At 43.3% G+C, this 20,130-nt stretch overlaps 2 protein-coding genes across 5 annotated transcripts; both read left to right on the top strand.

The window, feature by feature from the left end:
* Positions 1 to 439: 439 nt before the first annotated feature.
* SS18L1 (SS18L1 subunit of BAF chromatin remodeling complex) lies at positions 440 to 15,152 on the top strand. 4 transcript variants are annotated; one of them, XR_006171081.1, is made up of 12 exons: positions 440 to 587; positions 2,309 to 2,385; positions 3,434 to 3,518; positions 4,324 to 4,468; positions 8,154 to 8,351; positions 9,297 to 9,461; positions 10,357 to 10,458; positions 10,861 to 10,953; positions 11,723 to 11,842; positions 12,632 to 12,759; positions 12,942 to 13,363; positions 14,386 to 15,152. XR_006171081.1 is itself a non-coding variant. In XM_042832522.1 (11 exons), exons 1-11 carry the CDS (start codon positions 519 to 521, stop codon positions 12,966 to 12,968), a joined length of 1,209 nt encoding a protein of 402 aa, XP_042688456.1. In that variant the 5' UTR covers positions 440 to 518; the 3' UTR covers positions 12,969 to 15,152. The 4 variants fall into 4 exon arrangements, 2 of the variants coding, with proteins under 2 accessions (XP_042688456.1, XP_042688457.1); XR_006171080.1 differs by having other exon boundaries at positions 12,942 to 14,617; positions 14,690 to 15,152; XM_042832522.1 differs by having other exon boundaries at positions 12,942 to 15,152.
* Positions 15,153 to 15,281: 129 nt separating this feature from the next.
* Positions 15,282 to 19,819, top strand: MTG2 (mitochondrial ribosome associated GTPase 2). Its single transcript, XM_042832367.1, has 6 exons — positions 15,282 to 15,432; positions 16,692 to 16,839; positions 17,441 to 17,556; positions 17,852 to 18,070; positions 18,692 to 18,830; positions 19,208 to 19,819. Exons 1-6 carry the CDS (start codon positions 15,286 to 15,288, stop codon positions 19,600 to 19,602), a joined length of 1,164 nt encoding a protein of 387 aa, XP_042688301.1. The 5' UTR covers positions 15,282 to 15,285; the 3' UTR covers positions 19,603 to 19,819.
* Positions 19,820 to 20,130: the final 311 nt, after the last annotated feature.

Raw genomic sequence — 20,130 nt, 5'->3', positions numbered from 1 at the left:
GCCCCCTGCGCCAACTCCGTACGCTGCAGCCGCGAAGCTCCGCGCTCCTTGCGCGAGGAGCCGGCGTTGCGCAACGAGCGTAGGCGAAGGCGGCCGCGGCGCTCGACGCACTCGGCGTAGATGGCGGCCGCCCTTACGCAGTTGGCGCACCTGGCGGCGGCCGGCGGAGGCAGGGAGATGCCGCTCGGCTGCGACAGGAAACCCGGCGGCAGGGACGCACCATGTGCGGCGGCGGGGAGAGGCGCGGGGCGGCGGGCGGCCGCTCTCCTCCCCTCCCGCAAATCCGCCCCGCAGCCCCCCCGCCCCGAGCTGCCGGCACCGGCCCCGGGCGCGGGGCGGCGTGTGCCGCTCCGGGGCGCGCTGGCCGCCGCTGGGCGCCGGGCTCAGAGCGTACCATGTGCGGCGCCTCCCCTGCCCGCGCACTGCGGAGAATCCTCGCACGGCAATAGCAGGCAGATAATAACAATATTATTAGAGCCTGGGACCCATATATTATAGACACATAAAAAAAGCCCACCATGTCGGTTGCCTTTGCTTCTGCTCGCCCGAGAGGCAAAGGGGAGGTGACCCAGCAAACTATCCAGAAGGTAAAAACAGCATGCTTTGTACCGATGGGGTGGACGTGATTCCGTCCGTGCTCCCGCAGCCGTGGAAGGAGGCAGATTGCGGGCGAGCAGGGAAACTCGTGCATGGCCAGGGCTGCAGAGATGGACAGCTGGAGAGAGGTGGGGGAAGGAGGAGGAGGAGGAGGTGGAACAAAGCAAAGGTGTGCAGATCGCTGCAGAGAGAGCCAGAGAAGGGGTACGGAATGAAATCCGCTGGCACGTTGGCTGCTGCTGGAGGGAAAAAGACTGACAATAATGCAGTGGAAAAATGCAATAGCGTTTGCAAATATGTGTTTAATTTCTGACGGTATATCAGCAAAAAAAATGAAATAAAATGCTGCATTGGCGAGGGTTTCGCGTTTGGATGCGGAATCTTAGAAGCCAGAGGGAGCAGCGATCAGTGGTGTTTTTCATCTGCTGTTCCTGTTATTTGTGATGTGTTTATTGGTGTGTAATGACAAAGGTTTTGAAGATTTTCTCTGCAATTGAGCTCTCCACACGGTACAGAAGGGCTCCCAGTTGGGAAGTTATTGTTTCCCACCCCGGAGTGCTGGCAGCAGGGAGTGCAGTGCGTGCACCTGCCGACCCTCCGTCCCTCCCACAAAAGGTAACTGTATAAGGAAGAGGCTGGAGACTCAATAAAGACGCATGTTTCACTTTGACCGCTATTTGTCATTTGTACTTGTGCTGCCGTGGCTGCGTTCCCCACCACGAAGGCATTTTGTTCCTGCAGCTCGTGCAGTGTGGGAGGTGCAGGTGTTGGTCGTGGTCGGTCCGTGGACGATGGGCAGTGAGGCAGCGTTGTTGCTAACGCAGCAACGAACGGATCGTCAGTAGGTTTTGCAGCCAAGCCATTTTCTGGTGCCAATTTATGACTTCTAGGGAAAAATAGGAAGAACGTTACAGAAAAGAGATTGGGCAGAACGACCTGCTATGAGCCTGAGGAGTGTGACTGAAATCTCAGGGCGCTATTTGGAAACGAAGCCCATGCTCCCGCAGCACACAGTGTTGTGAGCAATTAATTTTAGGCAGTGAAATATCCCAGTGGCTTTTTTTTTTTTCCTCTAACTGCCGTGTGACTTCAGGACTGTTTGTCAGTGTTGGTGGGCTGCTGGCAGTGATTTGCTGTTTGCGAAGCACGGTGCTGAGCAGGGGACTTGCAGGCACAGTGACTGAATGGATGTTCCAGTTCAGTGTAAGAAACAGAGCAGTCAGAGGGGGCACGTGCTGGGCTCCTCACAAATTCCCACTACAGCAAGATTGTTTGAATATTCTAATGGCACTGAAAAACAAAAGTGTTGTTATTCGTATTTGTAATATGAAAGCAGCTTGTTTTTATTTATTAGCTCAATGGTCTTTCAAAGCTTTAGTCGTTCCAGTACCGCACACCACCAGAAAATAACTGGTGTGCTGGAAGTCAGAGCTTTTGGCCACACAGCAGTGATGGCGCTGCTTTAAAATGTTCAGAAACAGCAATTTTAGGACAGTGAGCTGCATCTTCTTGTGGGTGGGGATCAGAACTCGGGGGCCCTCGGCATCTCAGCGGGTCAAGGACCGTGCCGTCACGTGTAGCACCTGCTCGCATCCCAAAGCAAAGCGCCCACAACGCCATCTGTGGCTACGGAGAGCAAATGCGGAGTGTCGCAGAAACTCGGGTGTTTCATACGATTCTCACATGTTCTGATCGTGTTTCTTTTATGCAGATGTTAGATGAAAATCACCACCTAATACAGTGTATTATGGATTATCAGAGCAAGGGGAAAACTGCAGAATGTACTCAGTGAGTATGATGAGTTTTGGGCTGGGCTTTTGGAGTACTTTTTCTCAAGGGCTGTACCATGAGCAGTGCTGTCCACTGAGCAGGGAGAAAATGCTTGGACTGATCTGTTAGATTTGCTTGTATTACAAACTATTTATTGTTCTTGGGATGGAGGGTGTTATTTTTTTCCCCAAAGTATTTGAGAATTTAATATTTAGAACATTTTTAACAGATTATTTATTAATTCTGGAGAACCATGCTAACGTATTCACCTCCTGCTTGCAAATTAAGCTGTTGAATATTTTGAGCAATAAGGATCACCTCACATTTCTGCAAAGAAGGCAACACCATGGGACTTGTGTGCATTTGGGAGGAGATGACCAAGTTCCACGCTTTTTGTATTCCTTTCACAACCTTGGCTTCATATTTGCCAGTTTTACTACTTCCCACACGTTTTCCCCTTATCAGAAGAAAAAATCATGCTAAAAAATATTGTCTCTTGCGTTCTCCTCAAACTCTCCAGGTTTGACTCTTTGCACAGTGGTACATCTGTAGTTTGCTTTTGGATGCCCTCCTGTTCTTCCTTATGAACTCTTCCCGTTCCTGGAGAGCTGTGAAGAAGCAGAAATGGTTCAGGTGGTGCTGAATTGAGTAAACACTCCAGTTAAAGCACTCTTGAAAAAATCTTGTTCTTCTCAGCTTGTTGGCAGGGCAAACAGGTTTTGGGTTTTGGAATTTCACTACGAATGGGACCCTGGTTAGACAGAGGAAGAATCTGTGGTAAAGCTGCTGACCCAGTGTCAGTTCTCAAAGAAAGCCTGAGCTCCCAGCTGCACAGCGCGCTCCAAGTGCTTGCAGAGAAGCGTGTGCTTTGCCTCCTGCTTCCCCGCGTTTACCCACTGGTACAATGGGTGTTGAGCACACTGTGAAAAAGCACAGCAGCGCAGATGTGGGTCAGTATGATAACTGTTTGCTTTGACAGATGTAAAGTGGGCTGATGTCATTTAATAAACTAGAATTTTCTGTGTTGTTAAACCTTTCCAAATAAGCTTTGCTCCTTATTCTGTAGATACCAACAAATCTTGCACAGAAACCTTGTTTACTTGGCAACAATAGCAGATTCTAACCAGAATATGCAGTCCTTGCTTCCTGCTGTAAGTACCAGTGCTACCACCACATTTATTTCCTATGCCAGAGGGAAATGTGCTTTGATACAGATACTGATAGATGTCAGTGAACCTTTTTTATCCCTAAGTGGTTGTGCAGACCACCAACCAAGTGCAAAGCTACTTTTACTGCATTTAAGATACATTCTTTTGGATATTTGTGTTAATATCTGTCTCAGTGGCCTAATTTCTAAATACTGGGAATGATGCAGTGTTACATATGTGAACAGGACCCATTTGTTCCAGATTCATTATTCTTGGCTTATTCTTACTGTATTCTTTACTTGGGAAAAAGAAAAAAAAAAAGCCACTATTTTATCTCAGTATTTGGGCTTTGGTTTGCTTTTAAAAATGGGGTTATTGCTGAACTGATTGATTTGAGAAGTATCCAGCATAACACAAAGCACACAGTAGCTTTATGCTTGGCAAAGGTCAGTTTGTCAACACTCTGCTGTGTAGTGTTTGTGAAGGCATTTCCCCACAGCAGTTACTTTCAGTCCAGTCCAAATGAAATTTATCTGAGTACAAAGGAATGGGCACAGAAGCCAGCCTCTGTTCTAAGCACAGCTTGGAGACCTTTGCTGTGCTGCCTGCTGGCTCCCCCGTGTCGTGCTGAATGTCACTCACACATCCTAGTCACATGAAAAAAGGTTTGCTCAGAAAGTAAGGGAAGCACTTACTTACTTGAGGCAGTTTTTAGTCATGCTTGGTCTAATTTGAGGGTGATTATTTTTCTAAATAAAACCTAATAAAACCTAACAAAAAATTTGCTTCTCCTCCTTGTTGTTTGCAGCCACCAACGCAAAACATAAACTTGGGCCCAGGAGGAATGACTCAGAGTGCATCCAACCAGTCTCTTCATTCACAGAGCAATCTCAGTGATGCAATCGGGACGGGCCTTCCTCCTTCCTCCCTCATGCAGAGTCAGATTAGCAATGGTGAGCCTTGGTCCCCTTTGTGCTGCTTGCTGTTGCTTGGCAACAAAATCATTAATGCAGAAAATACGTACAGAGCTGTAAAAGACCTCTCCTCACTCACCTTTCAGGCAGATGGGGATTTCTGGGACTGTTGAAATCATCACAAAATGGCTACAGTCTGTAATGAAGTTGGGTTCTGCGAGGCCTCCAGTCTGCTTAGTAATTCTATGGGAGAAATTGAAAACAGTTTTGAAAATGTCTAATGAGAATCACCAAGATGCCTCCAAGTCTCTAGTTAGAAAAATGATAGATTGCAGTATTTTTCTCTTGAAGATGGTGGGGCTGGCCAGGGTGAAATGGGATCGCTTGCATGACTAACTGCACAACCAAGCCTTTAGATTGCAAAGCTCCTCTAGATAGATTTCTTTGGGGGAACAAAATGGTGTTACCTCAGCCTTTGTCCTCCACAGAAGCTTTCAGGGATTGTAGCATGCAGCCAAAGAGTCTGCACAGACATTTTATATGGATAAGACAAATATACACATTTATCTATTTGTTTCTTTGGTTCTTGCAACTAAAAAGAAGCTAACTGAGATTTTTGCTGCTGTTGTTTACTTTGTATTAATACTCTATAGCATTAATAATCCATGTATTCATTTTGTTCCTCACGGTTATTTAGTCAGCTCTTGTTTATGTGGGTCTTTCCCAAAGTGAGAGAGAGAGAAAAACAATGTCTATAAATAGAAGGATCTGACTGTAAAATCACAGACCTTGGCAGGGGAACTCAGGAGCAGATGCAGGCAGTGAAATTACTTCTGAGTTTTTGGAAATCTATTAGTGGTCAGGCTGGTAGGACCTCTTGATCAGATGGAGGAGGTACCTACTTTTGTACACTTGCAGCTGTAGAGAGAAATCTATCCGTGCCACCTTTCCGAAAGATTTATTGACTAGTCTAAGTGTTACACTGAATCAGTCTGAACATTGTTTGTTTGCTTTTTTTACTCACAATCTGCATTTTCACTGTTACTGCTGCTGTTTTTTTGTATTTTCCTTTGCTCCCCAGTTCTTTACAGCAATGTAATGCTCATTAAGAGGCAGTCCTGCTGGGTGCCATCACTTGCAGAACAGAGCTGGGAGGCAGTGCTGGTGCACGCTCACCTCGTGTGCCCCCATCCCAGTGCTAACAGCCCGAGCTGGGGCTCTGGGGGCAGCTTACTCTTTGTCCAGTGCTCTGCACCTGCGTGGTGCCAGGCTGTTAAAGTATCGCTCCACTGGGGGCTGGTCTCAAGACAGAGCTGCTCTTCAAAAGGAAGGTGTGAGAATGCACTAGCCTGCCTCTCCTGGTGTGCTGTGAGTAGCCCAGGTAACAGCAGCAGTGATGGCATGTGCTGCTGCTCTGCAAGAATGGAAGCCTCCCACCCCAGGCCTGGGGGCACCCACCTGGGTGCCAGCCCCTCCTGCTGCTGTCTCTGTGCCAGCCAGAATCGAGTTGGCACCTTAAGCTATCCGGCACCCGACCCTCATGTACAGATAGGCTTTGAGACTGAGAAATTATTTAACATCAGCCAGTGATTATTGGACAGTGTTTTTTTGCAAGTTAGGCATAAGGATGCACAAGCAGTGATGAATGTATGGGCTCCAGTTCTTGTGAAAATTTTTCATCTGAAGGAGATGAAAATCTGTACTGAACAGGTACAGCGTTGTTAAAGAGGAAAGGACAGGGAAGGAGACCTCAAACTAGTACATTTTATCCTTTATTGTCCTCACACTGGTCTTTACAGGAATCATCTCTGCAGGACAGTCACTAGGTAGTACCTAAATATACAATAATTACCAGCAGTGGCTGCTGGGTCAATAACTAATGGTAACTGATGATAATTCCGCCTGTAGGGACAGGTTAAAAACCAACCCACTGAAATGTCAAATAATCCAACAGCCACAAGTTGGTGATTCTTCATGCCGTGGCCCTGCAGGCAGAACTTGTAGATTCAGACATCAGCCAAGGGAAGCTCAGCTGCCTCCTGACAGAATGGGGTCCAACTGGGAATCCTCGCTGTTCAGAAATCATGAATGAGGCCTTTCAAACAAAACTCAGCTCCCTTAGATTCACAAAAGTATGAAAGAGATTCAGTGCTTTGTATTTGCCTTATTGTTCTAGTATTTTTATTTAAACACTTTGGGTCATGCTGTCGTATTTTCCTTTACAACCATGAATTAGCCAAACTTTTTTTTTTTTTGGGGGGGAGGGACTTTAAAGAAAGCCCAGAGTCTCATGTTTTCCCATGCTAACAGGGCAAGATTTACTGTGAGCCTTACTGAGCCCAGTCTCTCTCATTCAGTGCCTGCAGATGCCATTCAAACACCTCATGTTTTGTGTAGCACAAAAACGAGTATCAGCTTTAGAAGATACACAGAACTCTCACAAAGCACAGAGCTGGACCTCTGTAGCAGTTTGTGTGTCTCTGGTTCTGCAGATTTCAGTAGAAACAGCTCTGTTTGTTTGCTATTAGAAATGCTGCTTGCTTCTCTCCGTGAGAGGAAAATATAATGATCAACAGCAAATCTTCTGTTTTTGATGACTAGAAATATCATTAGGAGTCGTTAATGAGGTTTGCAGTACAAGAATTAAACATTTTTTCAGAGGCTGTAGATACGCTTAATAACCAGATTGAAATATCATTATCTAAACATTGCAATATAATTTTGTCTCTTCTAGGGATCCTGCTTGTCTTCCATTCTATTTAAATTAATTTGATAGACAGCAATACACAGCTGAATTTAGATAGGCAACAATACATGCTATCATAATTTCTACAGTATCAATGCACAGTGAAAACAACTTTCCAAAACTCACTCATAAAACTATTTGCAACAACTAATAACAAAAATCAGGACCAGATTTTCCCTAATTTTTGTTATCCGACAACAACAGAATTAAAACAAAACAAAACAAAACAAAGCAGCACACTGCCAGGTAAGCAGAATGCTACTCACATCTCACAGTGCAAGGGTACAGTTGGAGCAGCCCAGTAGTTATGGACTGTGATACTGGACAGGTACTGTAAGCAGTGTTACGATGGCCACTTGCTCAATATGTCTTCAGAAAGTCTGAGGTTGTTTCAATCAGACTTTCATAAAGGGAAAGACAAGCTTGTCCTCTTGGTCCTCTGAGGGGAGGCCCCCTGGTGCTTCTTAAGCCTGAGTCACAAAGTGCAGTTGGTCGGAGGGGAAATGAATGAATGAATGAATGCAGCAGTGTGCAGAGTTTATCAGCCACCATTGTGCCTTCCTATTGTCACCATCTGTGTGAATGGGGTTAACAGCAGGCAGGAGGAAGGAAAGAATTTCAGAAGGCCGGGATGTTTCCAGAGTCTGTGTATTTTCTAACGTATCTGACACTGCTGGCATTTGTGAATTTCACTGCCTGCAAGATCTGTGGAAGCCCGTGAGGAACTGGTTATAGGCCACAGCTGCTGATTTTCCCCTGCAATTCTGTACAGCTAGATTTGGCAGGCAGGAGGAGGAGCACTGCTGTAACTTTGTAGGAAGCAGTTCTGTCTGTCAGTAACAGAGGATTTTAATAATGAGGATTGTTCTGTTTTGTTTTGCCTTACCGTATTTCAGAAAGGCTGTGAGGGCTTTAATGCTCTCTGTACGTTGCTGATAATGGCACAGATTTTCTTGTTGCTCTCTTTAATTCTTCTAGGTCCAAACCACGTGCCTATGCAGCAGTCAGGCCAGAACACAATGCCCACAACCTCTCTGAGTATGAGTGTCAGCAGTCACGGAACTGGGCCTGGTTACAGCCATACAGTGCCTGCATCTCAGAATGTGCCAATGCAAGGCCAGGGCTCGATAGGCAATTACGTCTCTCGAACAAACATCAACATGCAGTCTAACCCAGGTAAACTCCCTCTTCCTCCTTCTGGGCCAGCTCGACATTTCAGTGACCTCAGAGGTTTACCAACATGAATGTGTTCTGTAAATATTCTATGTACACAGGGACAAACATGCAAGAAGAAAAGCTTTAGGATGTCTCTGAATGAGACAGAACAGTTTCAGACCTGTTTTAACTGACGTTGACTTGCCACGGTTAACAACAAGTGATGGAAAACAGTTCAAAGAGTGGCAGCACTCCCTGCTAGGGCCTGGCAGCAAATCTCACAGCTGTGGGAGGGATTGGAAAGGCACCTTTATCCTATCTGAAGGAGCCTGCCAGCAGAGTATTGCACGTTTATCATTTATACATTACTGCCACGTTGTTATGATTTTATAGTGATACTTAACACTGCTTGGAGGGCATAGAGACTAGCAGACAGCTCCGAATTTGTCTCTTGACCAGTTAAAACAAGTGCTGCTGAGTATTGAATGGGTTGTCCAATGTTAGTTCTCTCAGAAATACAGGGGGCAAATCAATCCTACAGTGTCAGTTTATTAATATGTATAATCATTGGATATATAATGAGATGGGTTAGAAAAAAATAATTGATTAGAGAACAAATACGGCAATGAATGAGTCAGAAAGAACTGGGAACAAATATCAGTTCTTATTTCTTTAATCCTACTCCAGTAACGATGCATTCTTTTCAAATCAACTAGCAGTACTCAAAGTTAGATGTGCTGTCAAATTTGTGACTGAAACAAATGGCAAGAACTGACAAGTAATAGCATCCTTGTTGGATTCACTGAAAAGAGCTCAATGCACAGAGTAGGAAAACATCTCCCCCTGTGGAAAATTCATAGAATGATCAGGATGTAATGTAGTTGAACGTTTTAACTTGCTTCCAAAGAGACTAGGGAGAGAACCATCACATCCCTTTACAAAACAGATTTTCCATGTACATTGTAGTCTCCATGATGCACCAGCAAGCAGCAACGTCGCATTACAACTCGGCACAAGGAGGAAGCCAGCATTACCAGGGGCAGTCCTCCATTGCCATGATGAGCCAGAGCAACCAGGGCAACAGCATGATGGGTCAGCGACCGATGGGCCCCTACAGAGCTTCCCAGCAAGGTGAGATGTATGCCTAGCTCACTGCTGGTGGCAGCAGCAGCTCCATGAGATCACCTGCGGGGTAGGCAGAACAAGATTTCCAAGTCACTTTTATGCATTAGGAATCCCATCTGGAAAGAAAGGAAATCTGAAATGCTGGAAGTACCGTGACAATCAGAAGAACTTTAATCTCTTTTCAAGTTTATTTAACTATTTCAGGTGTTTAGAAATAATTCTGTCTAAAAGAAACCGTGAAAAGAAAAGATGAACAATTTGATATACAGCTCACTGAAGTAACTGGAAACCTTTTCATTTCTTTTGAATGGTATTGGATCAGCCGTAAAATGGCACAATTAACAAGGAACTCATTTCTGCAAACAAGATAGAATGTGCCAGCAATTAATAGGAAAAATTAGGCCAAAGCAAGGAAAACACCAGAAGAATACCACCATGCTCTAACACCTCTCTGGAAAAAGTTCTAAGAGGTAACAAAGCTGCTAGACTGATTCTAATATAAACTGAATTTTGCTAAGAAACAAATTAATACAGTAATTGAAATATATTTAACTCTCTATGTACATGAGCATGGAATACATTCCTGTGCTTCCTAATATCTCAGATTAGTAGATGAAAAGTTGCCATTACTTTTGGTATTGCCATACAAGAGAGTGGTTTTAGGACTTCTATTACTGACGGTTGCATAATTTCAATTTCAACTAGCTTTGTTTCTAAAAGTACAAAGTTGTTTCCTTTTTCCAGTGAGCAAAACATCTTTGAAACTGCTCTCAACATACATAGCCTGTTTACTTATCAAGATGTTAATGCTGTTCTCTTAAAAAAAAAAAAGAAAGAAGATAAGAACCAACATCACTCAGTTGTCCATGGGCTCAGTGTGCTCTCTCATCTTTGCTTGCAGGTTCCTCACAGCAGTACATGGGTCAGGAGGAATACTACAGTGAGCAGTACAGTCATGGACAAGGCTCATCAGAACCTATGAATCAGCAATATTATCCAGATGGTAATTCCTCTGTACTGTTGTCGCTGTAGTGCTGATATAGTAGGCCAGCATGACTGCCACATCCGAAGTCATGGCAAACACACTGGGATTTGTTTCCACTTCGAGTGTTAGAACATTCTAATCCCTCTGCGTGGAAGCAGCAAACAGACACATACATATTAGTGCACACTGCTATCAGACTGCTTCATAAAGGGCATGAAGCCGAGTTTGGATTAGTGTATGCTAGCGATTTATCTGTAGGTGTAACTTCCTTGCTGCATACTCAACCTCCTGTCTTAGGTTGGGTTATTTTCTCTTAGCCCCATATTTATGCCTAAACAACTTTGTAATGCATGTATTCACCAGCATATATATATAGTTATATTAAGCATGTATCTGATAAATCTTTGCAATTTCTTACAGGACATGGTGACTATGCCTATCAGCAGTCATCCTACACTGAGCAGAGCTATGACAGGTCATTTGATGACTCTACACAACACTATTATGAAGGAGGTAGGAAAATATCAGGAATCTTTGTAACCCTCTAAAGCCCCCTAAAATACTAAGGAGACAGCATGCTTATGGAAATGTAAAACATGACTTGCACTGCACACGTTACTGAACTGCTACTTAGCTATTATTTAAGTGTCCAGAAGACAAAATGTAGGTGTTACAGCACGGTTATACCAACACCGTTATCAGACTGTGTACGCAGCATGTCAGTACCTGTGTGTGAGGTACACGCTGTGCAGCCTTGTGGGATTGTTGCTAGCTTGTGCATAGTCTCATGTTCATTAAAAAAAAATTATCCTCAGGTGTAGCTGAGCCAGATAGAATTTCACTGTTAGGATACTGCATTGTAGTTGTTTTCAAAAATCAGTAACAACTGGATGTGTTGTCTTTCTGGGATGAACGAATAAACATTGTTATCTGGATCAAAATACACTGGGAGGGCTTTCTGAGAAACCAGCTGTGTACCCTGGCACCCTTATCTTTATGGTTCTGCCTTTTTCTTCTGAAACACTTTAGCAGAAAAAAACCCTTTGGGGAGCAGGTTGCTTATTCACTGGTTTAATGATGTGTATAAATAAACAACTCCCTCCCATTCAAAAGAACTAAAAGTCACTAGAGAAATAAATTCATCATGACTGGCGAAATGCAAACGTCTGTTTCTGAAAGAGTGCCTGTCTGTGAGCTCCAGCCCAAGGCTCCTTACTAGAGATGGAACAGAGGAAGGTCTGCTACAAGCATAACCACACTGTGTCATTTTTTTCCACTTTAGGAAACTCTCAGTACAGCCAGCAGCAGGCAGGATACCAACAGGGAGCTGCACAACAGCAAACATATTCCCAGCAGCAATACCCGAATCAACAAAGTTACCCAGGACAGCAGCAAGGATATGGTAAAGCTGCCACTGGTCAAGTATTTGCAGTACTTAATCTTGATGCCTCCATTCCTCACCTAAACTATGCTAAACTATTTTATTGATTAACCTTGGCCATGCACATACTATAACTAGCCAAACAGCATAGCATGAAAAGAGATTGGGCAGTAACATCCATTAATATAGCAACTCCAAACTGCTATGTTAGCATCCCATTGCTTTCTTTCTTGATAACTTGAGAAAGTTATAAAGTACTCGTGCCTCATGTTGACTGGGAGGTGTTGGTAGAAGGTCACTGCCTGGATTCTCATGCCTCCTACACATCCAATAGTTTTGCAGCTGACATAAAAACAATTCAGACAATCCAAACTGACATCAACAATCCAGAGAACCGCTTTGCAACATCGTGCAAAGGTTTTAATCCTTGGTGAGGAAAAAAGGTGAAAAGAAAAAAAGTGGAAGTGATTTGGAGATACAGCTAACGCTGTCACAGGGCTGTGGAACCTTTCTGGTTGCCGGAGCAAGGCTCCTCACTGTCATCAAACCAGGTTTGAACTGTTCACTGGTCAGTTGCAGGCACCCGTGGTCTCTGGAAGAAAGAAACCATTTCAGGTTAATCAGTACAAAAAACGGGCTGGAGAAAACAAGGCTATTCTAAATACTGGTTTCAAGGCAAGGGACTGCCTTGCAGTATGTACCCGCTAACCTTTATTACCCTCACGCTTTACATTTTGCTAACCATAAGAACTCCCTGTAGCAAATGGACTATTAATTAAATCCTATTAATAACTGTCTCTGTCTCCTCAGGTCCTGCACAAGGAGCATCTTCACAGTATTCCAGCTACCAACAGGGACAGGGGCAGCAATATGGGAGTTACAGAGCTTCTCAGACAGGACCATCCGCTCAGCAGCAGAGGCCTTATGGCTACGAGCAGGTAAATTGTCTTAATTTCTGCTATAAAAAAGCAGATTTAGCTGCTAGCTCTGCACATAAATCTATCTGGTATTTTGGTGCAGAATTTATAAACCAGCAGAAAATTAACTCTGTTTATGAATCCCTGATATATTATTCTCCAACATTTATATTTCTCTCTTTTTTTTTTTTTCCCCCCCCCAGGGACAATATGGAAATTACCAGCAATAAAGGAATATGATCCTGTGTCAGATTCATTTCAATAGTATTTCCATCTTTTGAACTGGATGTGCCGGCAGTTTTGATTAATTGTAATATGTTGGTTACCCCTTAGCACAAAGCAGCGTCTGTATGTGAACAGTGTTCATTTCATGCTGGATATGAAGCAGTGCACTACTGGTAACAAGACAATGCTTTAATGGTTTGATATTTGGTGCTGTGTATAGTACTGTATGTTGATACAATGCAGAAGTTTTTAATTTTCCCCCCATTCTTGATGTTTCTAAATAGCTTTAGGATCATTTGATCACGGTTGTGCCCCGTTCTGACAAAATGCCAGGTTATTCTGCACTCTAACTAAATACGAAGCCATTCAGTCATATCTCAGTCCAGGAAAGTGTCCTATGGTAAGTTATCAACTTTTTAAAAACTAAATGTATTGCAGGTTACCTGCCAGCCTCTGAAATCCATGGCTCTTCACTTCTTAAGCATAAGGGAAAGGTTTCATTCCTTATGTGAAGACAGCTCCATGCTATAAAAATAAAATTGACTGCAATCTCTGCAGTACCTACTGGGCAAACTACCCAGGTCTTATCATTCAATGATCTGCGTAGGTCTATTATTTCTGTTGTAAAAGGAACAGAAAGATGATCAAAACCTATATTCAAGGAAATATTAATCACTAGTGGCACCTTTTATATATCCATGTAAACGAAGGTATTTCTGTCATGGAAAGAAAAACAGAAGAAAGTTCAGAGATCTGCAGTGTCATCCTCCTGGATGTCAGTATTGCTACATGCGGTGCTGAGAAAACATCTGGCAACCTTTCAGTCTTGAATATGCTACTCCAAATGTTATAACTTGCACATACATTTTCATGCCAAATTTCACAGGCAGGTGGCTGGCATCCTTTATTTCTGATTCTCCCATAGCCCTTACTGAAGTTTTCCAGCAAGAATTATAAGCATAAATACTGTCTTTTTTTTTATTGTTGTTGTTGACTGTATTTATGCTTCTTGACAGCATTTTTTCTCTTTAGCTTAACAGAAATAGTTCAGAAATAGAGATTTTTATTTATTTATTTATTTATTGGTGGCAGAAAAGCAACCAAATTCAGCTTTGATTGTGGAACAATATTCTGAGTACAGAATACCGATAGAGGGAGAATCTAGAAATATGAACTAGAGGTGTGTTAAAGCCAGTATGACCATCTGGAGTTACTTCCATGTCCCTGTAGAGTGTTGAATGAAGCCCTTATGAAGTGCTTCTGTAACTGACAAATGAAATTACACGTTCAAATTTCTCTGTGGTGAGAGTAGGGTGGTTATAAGCAATGAGCAGTTTTTAATAGGAGATTAACTGGACGTTTATGCTGTAAATTTACCTTTTGCTGTAGGATTTCTGTTTGTTGAAACTGGTATGCTTGCAGGATTTTGAGTTCGAGCACTTTGTGTTTTGAAAAACCAAGACCACGGTAAAACAGAAGATCTCTCCCTTCAGTACATCTATTCCTGTAGAGAAAAGTCTGTAAGTGGACAGTTTGCTATGGGATGTTGTCCAAGCACTGCCCTTGCAACATTACTGCTTTCATTACTGATAAAACAAGGCGTTTTCAGCCCGTCCTCATTTCATTCATCTTTCCTGCTGGTGTTTTCATACAAGTAAGTACTCTCAAATATCAAGGAAAGGAAAGGAAGTAGGTTTGTTTTCTTTACGCTATGTTAATATCACAGGTAGGCAGAGTGCAACATTGCTCTCGGCCAGCCTTCCCCATGGCTTTTGAAAGTGCTGAAATCCTTTGGAGAGAATACAAACAACACTTGGAACGAAGCAGCAACATCCCACCACCCTGAAATGTCTTACATTAAGAACTTCTTGAATGTTGTGTATATAATGTATTTGAAAGAGCACTTTGGAAATAGTTTGTACATTTATTTCCTAATTTATACATGATTTTGGTGTTAATATTTCTAACTGTTAATAACAAAAATGTTTATTTAATGTGTTGTCCATTTTTATGTATCGATGTGGAAACGACGTGATGCCAGCATTTTGACTTCTTTCATTAACTGTAACCATTTTCTGTTTTGTAATACAGAATGCTTGGAAGTTGTTTAGGTTAAACGTTATCTGAAAGCGAAGTTGGTGGTGCTTTTCTTACGGCGCAGACTGAGGGGATCCCCCTCACAGCGCACTGACGGGACGCGCGCCCTCCTCTTCCCGCGCTTTCCCAACGGCCGGCGGCGCTGCGCTACGCATGCGCACAGCGCAGGGCGGGGCGGGCGGCTGCGCTGTGGGTGCCGCGGGGCGGAGCCGGCGCGGCGGTGCCATGCTGTTCCGCTGCGCGTTGGCGCTGCGGGTGCTGTCGGTATGGAGATCCGCGCCCGGCCGAGAGCCGGCTTTCTCCACGAGTTGCGCGGCGTGCTCAAAGAACAGGCGGCTGAGGCAAAAAAGAGTCATTTCGGAAAAGAAATTGGTGAGTGCTTGCGTTGCGCACCGCGCTGCTCCGCTCCTTGCCCTGCCCTCCGCACGGCCGTCGCTGTGTGTCACGGCGTGTTACAGCCTGCCTTTCGTGTTGGAGAAGCCGCGCAGGAGCTTCTCTTCGTGTCTGGATGGAATTTCTTCTCTGCTAGTACCGATACGGTTCAGTTTAAAACGAGTTCCCCGTGTCGCCGTGTGGTGGTGCTAGATCTGTAGTGACGGTTTGTCGCAGCGCTGCCCCGAACGGAGCTCTCGTTGTGCGCGAGTTCCATTTATGCGCTCGCTTGCCTTCAGATCGTAACGCTTATCTTATCCCACTACTACGTGGGCAGTTTAATTTAAATGATTCCTAGTATAAAGCCCCGTAGTAACTGACAGAATTCATGCGTTAGCGCAGCCGAGTTGCACGCTGTATTCACGCTGACTGAACAGTTCCGGCCACCTGCACGGGCACAGCTCTCGTTTCTCCCACATTTACAGTGCGGGTTTGTGGCACTTCCCACAGATAGCTGCCTTCAGCTTGCTGTTGCTGGCAGGAAAGCCAAAGCACAGCACAGCCAGAAGCCAGATGATAAAGTCGTGTCAGAAATGGGGCCAAAATCTGGAATTCTCTGCACCTTTACCCCTTGAGCAACTGCTTGTGACAGGTATTAAAAGTAACTTCACTTATTCTACTTTTTTATCACTCTCCTTAATTTTCTTAATTGTTAATAGGTTGAAATTTGTATTGCTTTCATCGCCAGGTGGAGAAAGCAATGAGTCAGTGTGCGAACATCCTTCCACACAACACACTATGTCCTCTATAGATTTTAGTTCAATTTTTAGAAGCTTATCTGTTTGTCTTCTTTCCATTTTATTCACATGAATAAGAGCACAATGACAGACTGATTCTGGTTGGCAGTGCAGTAGCTCTCTTATGCTACCTGTGTCAGCAGTACATAATCATATTGGAAAGATACTTTCTCTGTTGTGTGCTCTTTTTAGCTTGCACATCTGCTTCATTAGGTTGTATCAGCGTACTTTCTGTGTTTTAAAGAAACTCTTAAAAATACTGATAATTAGATTCTTTTTTTCTTCAAAGATGCACTTTGTAGTCTGTATTTAATTTTTCTGTGAATTACAGCAGTTTAGAGGAGCTCATAATGACAAAAGAAGCACATCTGCACGTTATTAAGTTCTGTAGGGCAGTTAGCTTGTTGAATGGTGTCTGTGATAAACTGTACTTAAAGGCAACAAATCTCATCATCTTTGCAGACCCGCTATTTTGTGGATCACCGGAGAGTGCGTGTGGTTGGGGGACAAGGAGGAGGAGGAGGTCAATCTTTTTATAGCGAGCCTAGAAAAATATTTGGAGGTCCTGATGGTGGAAATGGAGGTGATGGAGGGCATGTCATTTTAAAAGGTAAAACTCAACAAATCTGCTTTACTTCCTGTTGTCTTATCAACTTACATCTGTTGCTTGGTTTGGTTTTTTGTTTCCACAAGGAAGAGGTTGTTTCTCTCTAAGCTGTCTTTGCTTCTGTATTTTGTTCTGAGCTGCGGTAAGAAGGGTATAAGTGACACTGACAGCCTTAGAAGAGTCTCCTAGGAAGTGTGTTAAAAATCGTGGTATTTTGTAACTGTTCTAGTGGCTTCCACCTGGCTACGTAAAGACAACCCAACAAATGTTACCCTTAAGCTAGGTAAGGCTGCTTCTGGTACCACTCTGCTGCAAAATCTGCTACTCTGCCAACAGCATTTTCCTGAGGATTTTGTAGTGGTTGTGTACATTTTGGAATGAACCACTTAATGAAATGTATGATTAACAAACCTAAGCAGATAAGTAAAGGCAGTTAAGCTTCACGACTTAAACTGATATTAATATTCCCTGATTCATTATGTTGAGACAGTGAATCAGATACGTATCAATGTAGTCAGAAACAGAAAGAAGAGTCAAAACAGAGTTCTACTTTGCATGTTCTGCTAGAACAGTGTGTTTAAAATGCACGTGTTTTGCTTTACAGCTGACCAGCAAACAAAATCACTTTCTTCAGTCCTCCCTTTCTATCAGGGTATTCATGGAGAGAGAGGAGGAAGCAAAAACTGTTACGGAGCCAATGGAGCATGCGTTTATGTTAAAGTAAGTTAAGGTTCTGGTTGCTATGTTAGCTTTACTTACATTGCTCATTTTCAAGGTTGATGAACTCATGAAAAGAACATATCTCATACGCTTTTACAGTGAGCTTTGCCCTGCAGGAACTAGTTGGCACACAGGCAGATCAAAATTCTTTTCATTATTCATCAAAATTAGACTTATTTGGAAGGTACATCTGACCAAAATACAGCCCTGACTTCCTTTCGCTTCGTGGGATGATATGCCTAGAGAACATTTTGTTGGAGGTGCTACACTGAAGTTAATCTCTCTTTGTCTTAAGGTGCCTGTAGGTACGTTGGTAAAGGAGGACGGAGTAGTTGTGGCTGACCTCACTCAACATGGTGAAGAGTATGTTGCAGCTTATGGAGGAGCTGGAGGAAAAGGTAATCGCTTTTTTCTGTCCAACGAAAAGCGAGCTCCAACATTTTTTACTCCAGGAGAGCCAGGTCAGGAGAGGGTCCTCCATCTGGAACTCAAGACAACGGCTCATGCAGGATTGGTGAGTGTTGCTATGGTTCTTCACCTTCCATGTTGCAGGATGACGTTTGACTGACTGAAGAAATAATGTCTGATAACATTTTTATTGGTCTTTTGGCTTGCTTGTTTTGAGATGCAATTTGATGCTTTCTTGCTGTTATTTGGTAGGAGGATGTCCGAAGTGATTTGCAGAGCTGTCAGGCTCTTGCTGCTTCATCCTGCTTTCGCTAAAATTAACTGTATCTATAGAAAAGCAGTATCCAAAATTCATGAATGAGTAATGCTCACTGATGTGTACAGCAGGCATTGTCTGCAGAACCTGCAGATGAGCAGTACAATGTGGAGATAAAATTAGAGCACAGATGAAATGAGAAGAGCAGAACAAAGAGACGTAATGTTTTTTCAGATTAAAATAAGTGCTTCAGTACTGCACTGAAAAATAAATTATGGGGATCTTTCTACGTTTGATCTATTTTGTGAGAAATGTCACCTATAAATAAAAGGGGGGAGACCAAGGGGCAAAATTAATGTTCTGTCCCTATTGGGAGAATGTTTCTGCATCTGTAAAAGTTTGTTTGTTTTTTATTTAAGTGTTATTGGAATGAACCTTGAGCTGTGGCTTTAATGGGTGCTTGTCCTCCAGGTGGGCTTTCCCAACGCTGGGAAGTCGTCACTCTTGAGAGCGCTGTCCAACGCGAAGCCGGCAGTGGCTGCCTACCCGTTCACAACTCTGAACCCCCACGTCGGCATCGTCCGCTATGAAGACTATGAACAAGTAGCAGGTAGAAGTTGCAGTGCACTGAGCACGTCCTGATAGCTGTTTGTGTCACACAGCTTCATCTTTGAATGCTGTAGAAGTTAATAATTCTGTTGAATTATTTCTACGGAACTTCAAACTTGATGTAACAAAAATGCTGAAAGCCCGTTTCACATTCACTTATACGTTGCATTAATATCAAACTAGCCACCTGAATTCTGTCTTCATTGGGATAACTTAAATCTGAGGGGTGTAAGATAATAGCAGCCAGGTTTAACATTAGTTATCCTTAGTATTTATATGCTGTGGTGTAATTATGTAACACTTGCAGTGGATTGGGAAAGACTGGTTGTCCTTGTTGTTAAGTGTGTTGGATTCACTGTGACATTTCTCTCACTGTAGTTGCTGACATTCCTGGCCTAATAAGAGGTGCTCATCAGAACAGGGGCCTCGGGATGGCCTTCCTAAGGCATATTGAACGATGCTGCTTTCTTTTATACGTGGTGGATCTCTCTGTGTCTCAGCCATGGATTCAGCTGCAAGACTTAAAATATGAACTTGAACAATACAAAAAAGGATTGTCTACAAGGCCTTGTGTTGTCATTGGGAATAAAATTGACCTTGCTGAGTCCAGGATTAATCTACCACTCCTTAAAGAACAGATAAATGACAGAGTCATTGCATTGTCAGCATTGACAGGAGACAACCTAGAGGAACTGTTGGTGCATTTGAGAGAGCTGTATGACACTTACGTGAAGATGGAACAAGCACAGGGGCAGAGCCCAGTCAAGTGGTAGGAAACAGAGCTACTACAAACTGCTGGAAGGAAGAAAAATCATGATTTGATTAGATAACATTTGCATGTGTTGTTTTTTTGTTGTTTCTTTATTTTGAATGTATTGCACACAGCCTGTGAGTTTGGTCTGGGCTGCTTCCGGTGGAAAATTTCAATTCACCTTTGAGGTGTCTTAGATGTCATAAAATAAATGCAATGCTTTGCTTTTATGGTGGAAACAGTTTTTTATTTAACTCACTGTATACAAAAATGGTAAGTTTTCTTCTTGAGGAATTGGGAAATTTTGGTTTAGAACAGTGTTTTTTTTTTTTTACAGAAAAGCTGGTAATTCTGCTTCTGTCACTTGGAACTTTTTGTTCGGTTTCATCTCAAATACTTCAGTCCTTCTGGGTGGTGCATCCTTAGCAGATAGGCTTTCGTACCTTTTTTTTTCCCCTCTGGCTGCCTGTGACTGCAGAGGAGCAGTTTTGTTCAGTCTTTGTACCCTCATACCTTTTGCAGTTGGGTTGAGATCTGTGATTATGATTAC

This window comes from Centrocercus urophasianus, unplaced genomic scaffold (genome assembly GCF_019232065.1).
Source record: "Centrocercus urophasianus isolate 14NV4802_14NV808 unplaced genomic scaffold, USGS_Curo_1.0 seq_38, whole genome shotgun sequence".
NCBI lineage: Eukaryota > Metazoa > Chordata > Aves > Galliformes > Phasianidae > Centrocercus > Centrocercus urophasianus.
This window is presented reverse-complemented; position numbering and strand designations above follow the sequence as displayed.

Excerpts from the sequence above, each read along its gene's own strand:
- SS18L1 (XM_042832522.1), top strand. The coding sequence starts at position 519 with ATGTCGGTTGCCTTTGCTTCTGCTCGCCCGAGAGGCAAAGGGGAGGTG. Across the intron at positions 588-2,308 it reads CCCAGCAAACTATCCAGAAG|ATGTTAGATGAAAATCACCA; the intron begins GTAAAAACAGCA and ends TCTTTTATGCAG. Across the intron at positions 10,459-10,860 it reads TCAGCAATATTATCCAGATG|GACATGGTGACTATGCCTAT; the intron begins GTAATTCCTCTG and ends AATTTCTTACAG.
- MTG2 (XM_042832367.1), top strand. The coding sequence starts at position 15,286 with ATGCTGTTCCGCTGCGCGTTGGCGCTGCGGGTGCTGTCGGTATGGAGA. Across the intron at positions 15,433-16,691 it reads TCATTTCGGAAAAGAAATTG|ACCCGCTATTTTGTGGATCA; the intron begins GTGAGTGCTTGC and ends TCATCTTTGCAG. Across the intron at positions 16,840-17,440 it reads AGGGCATGTCATTTTAAAAG|CTGACCAGCAAACAAAATCA; the intron begins GTAAAACTCAAC and ends TTTGCTTTACAG.